This window comes from Lucilia sericata, unplaced genomic scaffold (genome assembly GCF_015586225.1).
Source record: "Lucilia sericata isolate MDLA Ls3-8-SP2 unplaced genomic scaffold, ASM1558622v1 Contig000275F_arrow, whole genome shotgun sequence".
NCBI classification, from domain to species: Eukaryota; Metazoa; Arthropoda; class Insecta; order Diptera; family Calliphoridae; genus Lucilia; species Lucilia sericata.
Genome location: NW_023994300.1, coordinates 233,526 through 240,997, shown reverse-complemented (window position 1 = coordinate 240,997; position 7,472 = coordinate 233,526). Strand labels below are relative to the sequence as shown.

Here is a 7,472-nt window from a genome sequence, read left to right as displayed (position 1 = left end):
AGCTCCTATACAAATCCCCCTTCAAAATTTGAATTTGTAGGGTATTATATGGTCGGCCTCGCCCGACTATAATTTCTTACTTGTTTTTTATTAAATTGGAATAAAAACTTTTATTCATTATTTGTTCGAATAATCGAATTTTTTTTTTAAATTTAATCGACTACACGAATGAAAAAAAAATTGTAAATTTTTATTCGAATAATTTTAAACACGAATAATTGACAACCCTACTATCTATGTGTTCTTTTAAAATATTTCGCAACAATTAGCCAATTTTCCTACAGAGTTTTTATGAAATAAGATAGCAACTCCATGGGATCGATTCTAATCATGTAAAACAAGTAAGAAATTATAGTCGGGCGAGGCCGACCATATAATACTCTACACCTTTGACAAAAATATAATGTGATTTAGTTGCCATAATAAAGTATTTAAGTTGAATTGTACCTTGCCTTACTTAAGCCGTTTATTGTTGAATAAAATTGTGGACATTTAAGTGAAATTTTGATGGGGGCTTTTCATAGGGGCTAGGGTCATATGAGAACCTATTATTATGGAATTTGTGGGGGTCATCAAGTCTTCTATACAACTTGGTTATTGCAGCTTTTTGTCGAGATATGAGTATATTAAACATAATTATGAACTTAAAAGCCCTATTCGGCGGGTTCAGTTGTATGGGGGCTAGGTGAAATAATGGACCGATGTAAACCATTTTCAACAGGCTTCATCTACGGTACCATAAAAGATCATGTGCCAAATTTCATTGAATTATCTCCAAAATTGCGACCTGTAGTTTGATTACAAGTTTTAAAAACCCTATTCGGGGGTTCAGTTGTATGGGGGCTAGGTGAAATAATGGACCGATGGTAACCATTTTCAATAGGCTTCGTCTACGGTACCACAAAAAATCATGTGCCAAATTTCATTGAATTATCCCCAAAATTGCGACCTGTAGTTTGATTACAAGTTTTAAAAGCCCAATTCGGGGGTTCAGTTGTATGGGGGCTAGGTGAAATAATGGACCGATGTTAACCATTTTCAATAGGCTTCGTCTACGATGCCATAAAAGGTCATGTGCCAAATTTCATTTAAAAGCCCTATTCGAGGGGTTCAGTTGTATGGGGGCTAGGTGAAATAATGGACCGATGTAAACTATTTTCAACAGGCTTCATCTACGTTCCCATAAAAGATCATGTGCCAAATTTCATTGAATTATCTCCAAAATTGCGACCTGTTGTTTGATTACAAGTTTTAAAAGCCCTATTCGAGGGGTTCAGTTGTATGGGGGCTGGGTGAAATAATGGACCGATGTTAACCATTTTCAATAGGCTTCGTCCCTGGGACAATGGAAGATCATGTACCAAATTTCATTGAATTATCTTCAAAATTACGGATAGACGGACGGACAGACGGACGGACATAGCTAAATCGACTCAGAAAATGATTCTGAGCCGATGGGTATATTTTAAGGTGGGTATATGACCAATATTATTGTGCGTTACAAACATCAGCTCAAACCCAATATACCCTCCCCACTAAAGTGGTGTAGGGTAGACCATATATATATAAATATATTAGAACGTATGTATATGTCTTGCATTAATTCTTATTATACCCTCCACCACCATCAGTGGTGATAGAGGGTATATATAAGTTTGTCGTTCCGTGTGTAACACCAAAAAATATACATCTAAGACCCAACAAAGTATATATACTCTGGGTCCTTATAAAATTCTGAGTCGATTTAGCTATGTCCGTCTGTCCGTCTGTCTGTGTAAAACACGCTCACGTTAAAACTAAGTACAGGAAATCAACCAAATTCACCCAAAATATGTATTATTATCCTAAGCAATTTGGAATTGAAAATCAGCAAAATCGGTTCACAACGTAAGAAGTTATGAGTAAAAATTTCAGACTACCTCGAAAAAAATTACGTTTTTATCCTATTTCTTTTGAAGTTTTCTCAGAAACTACCAATCATACAATCATACTACCAACGTAGATCTCTGTCGGTCCACAATTGGTCATAGCTCCCATATAAGGTCCACTTCCAAAAATCACTTAAACGCACATATTTCATTGATGAATAAAGCTATTATGATCAAATTCGGGCTGGATATGTTTTGTGTACATACAAATCATTCTACGAAATTTTTTGAGGATCGGTCCATTATTGGTCATAGCTCCCATATAAGGCCCACTTCCGAAAATCATTTAAAAGCTCATATTTGTCAAATAAAGCTATTTTGATAAAATTCGACAGAAATATGTTTAGTCTAAATATAAATCACTCTATGAAATTTTTTCCGGATAGGCCCATAATTGGTCATAGCTCCCATATAAGGTCGACTTCCGAAAATCACTTAAACGTATATATTTCATTGAATTATAAAGCTATCGGGATAAAATTCGACACAAATCTGTTTTGTATACATACAAATCTTTCTACAAAATATTTTACGGATCGGTCCATTATTGGTCATAGATCCCATATAAAGGCCACTTCCGAAAATCACTTAAAAGCACATATTTCAATGTCAAGCTATCTTCATAAAATTCGACACAAATATGTTTTGCCTAAACATGAATCACTCTACGAAATTTTTTCTGGATAGGCCCATAATTGGTCATAGCTCATATATAAGGTCCACTTCCGAAAATCACTTAAACGCATATATTTCATTGAATTCTAACTTCTAACTCGACTTGAATATATTTTGTGTACGTACAAATCATTTTACAAAATAATTTTTTACGGATCGGTCCATTATTGGTCATAATTCCCATATGAGGCTCACGTACGAAAATCACTTAAAAGCACATATTTCATTATCAAATAAAGCCATCTTGATAAAATTCGACACAAACATGTTTTGCCCAAATATAAATCACTCTGCAAAATTTTTCCCGAATAGGCCCATAATTGGTCATAGTTCCCATATAAGGTCCACTTCCGAAAATCACACGCATATATTTCATTGAATTCTTAAGCTATAGGAATAAAATTCGACTTGAAAAAGTCTTGTGTACATACAAATCATTTTACCACTTTTTCTCGGATCGGTCCATTATTAATCATAGCTCCCATATAAGGTCCACTTCTGAGAATAACTTAAACGCACATATTTCATTGTCAAATAAAGTTATCTTGAGAAAATTCGACACTTATATGTTTTGCCTTTACATAAATCACTCTACGAAATTTTTTCGGGATAGGCCTTTAATTGCTCATAGCTCCTATATAAAGTCCACTTCCTAAAATCACCTAAACGCACCTATTGGAGTATAGTTATATTTGATCTTTTTCTGCATTATACGAAATTGTTTCCTGATCGGTGCATAATTGGTCACAACTCCCTTATAAGGACCATTTCTGAAAATTACTTGAACGCACATTTTATACATAGGTATACAATTTTTTCTGAATCGGTCCGTATTTGGTCACAACTCCCATATAAGGGCCATTTCTGAAAATTACTTAAACGCACATTTTATACACATTTAGGTATAAAATTTGACGTAAATGTGTATTTTGTATATATATATATATATATATATATATATATATATATATATATAAATCATTGTACGGAATTTTTTCCGAACCGGTTCATATAAGGTTAATTGTTGAAAATCACTTAATACCACTTAATTCGTTATTAAATTATTATATCCGGATAAAATTCGACATAAGTATGTTCTGTGTATAGATAAATAATTCTAAATTTTCCTGGACCTAATCAAAATTAGTTCGACAAAAATTTTGGCGAGTTATCTAAAAAATAGATAGTTAGATGGGTTTCAATAAAAAGTAGCTTGCTGGTGGAGGGTATTTAAGATTCGGCATGGCCGAATATAGCACTCTAACTTGTTTTGTGAAATATTTTCAACGAACTTTCAATATTATTTGACTTGACTATAATTTTTAGCATTGTAATTTAATATCAAGTGTCGTATTAATCCGAGTAGCACTCCCCCGAAATCAAAAACGTCCGTAGCATACATAAATTAGGTGCAGCATGGACAATTGAATTGGCTATGTAAATTAAAAATTTTTAAAAGGCGCAAGGATGAATCTATGTTCCAGAACCGGGCATTAAATATGAAAGACATACGCAAAAATATTAAAATAGGTATAGATTCCCGATTTTAATTGTTGTTTAATTGCTATAGATAATGCTACGATAGCTCCTACATAGTTTTTTCTCCATTTTAACAGGCAAAATTTTATAAAGGATGAACCTTTATGTATGCAATACCCCTGGATCATTATTTTAAAAGTTTCATATGAACTAATAAGTTTGTGTAAGTATCACCATTAATGGTACAAAATAAAATATATTATAAAAGACCGGATTTTTAAGTTCTACATACAACATGTTTTGTGTATTTTTAAAGGCTTTAAAAATTAATTAAACCGATGAAGTCGCATTACGACCACTGTCTATAGTAAGATTTGAAGCCCTTAAACTCAACGACGCCAAAGATAAATTGCTGCGATAAACCGGTCTAGGAGAATTTGAATTGTTGGCTAATAATAAAGAGGTGCTCTCAGCGTTACTGTGCTGTTGCGGTGGCTGCTGTTTTAAGCCGCCGTAAATATTAGTGTTTTCGTTGTAGCATGTTTTAACAATGCTTGCCGAAGGGTTGTTTATCAGAGTCACTTGAGCACTGGATGGATTTGTGTTACTCATTCTCTGCAATGTAAAAAGATCATTATGTGAGTCCATAGTGGCAAGAATACTATCCCTGGCCAAACTGTTTGGATTTAGAGTGGTGCTGGAGTTATTGCTGCCTTCAATATTGGTGCTACATAAGTGCAAGCGGGAACTTAGAACCTTATTGCATGCCGGACACGCTCTCGGTGCTCCTTTATCTTTACGACGTATTAATTCTTGTGCACATCTTTATGAAAAGGTATAACATGAATATTGTTAAATATAAAAGTTATACAAAATCGTTATATACTAACCTGGCATGTAAAATGTGGGCACATGGCAGTGCTTCTAAGGAATCTGGCTCTAGACCAAATACTTCACCACAAGCACCACAATTCAAGCCTAGTGCGGAGTCTGTTTGATTAGCCAGACGTATGTGAGTATTGTATTGTTCCTCATCACCCAACGCTCTATATATTAAAGCTAGACGTCTGCGAATTTTTCGCACTAATAGCTGCAATGAAGAGTGTGGATAACATTAATATTTAGCAGTTTTTACTGGCAAAACATATATTTTAACTTAAATATAATGCATTGAAGACTACCAACCACAAAGTATACAGAGGTGTCACCTTTGACGTTTATAAAAGTCTAAAATCAGATGTTGTCCAGCTTTTGTGAAACTTGTGTTGAAAGAGATAGAAATATTTTTTTTTGCTCGTGACGCCTCTGTATACCCTGTGCCATGATGGAATAATAAGGTGAAGTCAATTCTACAAAAACAACAAAAGTTGTATACTTATGTCAAAAAGTGTATATGTTGCCAGAGTGTTCTTTTTAATATATACCGCAAATAAAGAAAATCCCACATGCCCAAAATGTCTCTACATTAAACAAATATACATACACTGATAATCATCCATGCCTAATATATACGAAAAATGCTGTACATTGTACGAAATGCTTCGTGGTTTCGCACCACGAAATTCTTTCATAATATATACGAAATTGTACAAAATATTTTAGTAAAATGCAAAATAATCTATATATATAGAAATGAATGTGTGTTTGTATGTATGTTTGTTTGCTTGTTTGTTTGTTTGTTTGGACTTTATAGACTGCTAAACGGCTGGACCGATTTTCCTGAAATTTTCACAGTGCCTTCCTGTATGTCTGGAAGGAACTATAGGCTACTTTTTATTTAAAAATTTCTTGTGGGCAAAGTGCCACGCCCACATACATAATAAGCCTTTAAAATCACATATCTCAGAAACTGCAACAGCTAGAGTTCTAAAATTTTGTATGGACAGCTTTGACATCCACATGAACATATGGGGGCAAAATGGGCGGACAAGCTATAGTGGGCGTGGCCTCTCCCATATAAAGAAAACCTTAAATTAGTATATTATCCAATTTTTCGGAGCCACTTTAGTATCAACATGAATATTTAGGAATATTTATGTATGTATGTATGTATGTATGTATGTATGTATGTATGTATGTATGTATGTATGTATGTATGTATGTATGTATGTATGTATGTATGTATTATATGGGAGTTGTGACCAATTATGGACCGATCAAAAAAAAATTCGTATAATGATTTATATGCAAAAAAGAAATTGAAGTCGAATATTACTCCAATAGATTTATTAATTAATAAAATATGTGCGTTTAAGTGATTTTCGGATGTGGACTTTATATAGGAGCTATCACCAATTACGGGCCTCTCCAGAAAAATTTGTTATTATTAATTATATGTACACAAAACATATTCAAGTTGAACTTTATACCGATAGCTTTATTTATCAATGAAACATATGCGTTTCAGTGATTTTCGGAAGTGGACCTTATATGGGAGGTATGACCAATTATGATCCTATCCGAAAAAAAATTCGTAGAGTAGTTCATATATAGACGAAACATATTTGTGTCGAATTTTATCAAGATAAATATAATTAATTTAATTTAATAAAATTCATCGAAATATCTTAGGTAGTTTCTGAGAAAACTACTTAAGAATTGGAAAAAAACGTTATTTTTTTTCGAGGTAGTCTGAATATTTTACTCATAACTTTTTACGTCGTGAACCGATTTTACTGATTTTCAATACCAAATTGAACCGGATAATAAAGAATGTTTTGGGTGAATTTCGAGAATTTCTATGGCTTCGTTTTAACGTGAGCATGTTTTACACACATAGACAGACGGACGGACGGACAGACGGAGATAGCAAAATAGACTCATAATTTCATAAGGATCAAGAATATATATACTTTGTCGGGTACAATATGAATATTTCTTAGTGTAACACTCGGAATGACAAAGTTATATATACCCTCTATCACCACTGATGTTGGTAGAGGGTATCCTTTGAACATATGGAGACAATATGGGCGGACTAGCTATAGTGGGCGTGGCCCCTCACAAAAAATCTTAAATTAGTATATTTGAGGAAATATAACAACTAGAGCCCTCTAATTTTTCGGAGCCACTTTAGTATCAACATGAATTCTTAGGACAAAAAATTAGCGGAATAGCAATAGGGGGCGTGGTACACTGTCACGAGCGTGGCCAAAAATGGTTAAAGTCGATGTAGGAAATTTTATTATTTTTTTTACTTTTTGTATAGAAAATATTGCTATTAGTTCAAATGCAAAATATTATTTAAAAATTTTGTGTTGTTATTTAGTTATTGTAGCCAGGGTACAGATAGCGATCGAATTCAATTCGCTCGCGAGCGAGTTTAATTCGAGCGATTTAAATAATTTATTTTCCGGCGAAAAAATCTATTCGACTCGCGAGTTTAATTTT

At 33.5% G+C, this 7,472-nt stretch overlaps 1 protein-coding gene across 1 annotated transcript in view; it reads right to left on the bottom strand.

Annotated features, from left to right (window-relative positions):
- Positions 1-4,358: 4,358 nt before the first annotated feature.
- The window catches only part of LOC119603138 (43 kDa receptor-associated protein of the synapse), a 119,468-nt gene continuing 116,354 nt past the window's right edge, over positions 4,359-7,472 (bottom strand). The window contains exons 6-7 of the mRNA XM_037955047.1: positions 4,973-5,172; positions 4,359-4,905 (exon numbers count right to left, since the gene is read on the bottom strand). Coding sequence (XP_037810975.1) covers positions 4,413-4,905; positions 4,973-5,172 — 693 coding nt within the window. The 3' untranslated portion in view covers positions 4,359-4,412. The remainder of the gene's footprint in view (positions 4,906-4,972; positions 5,173-7,472) is intronic.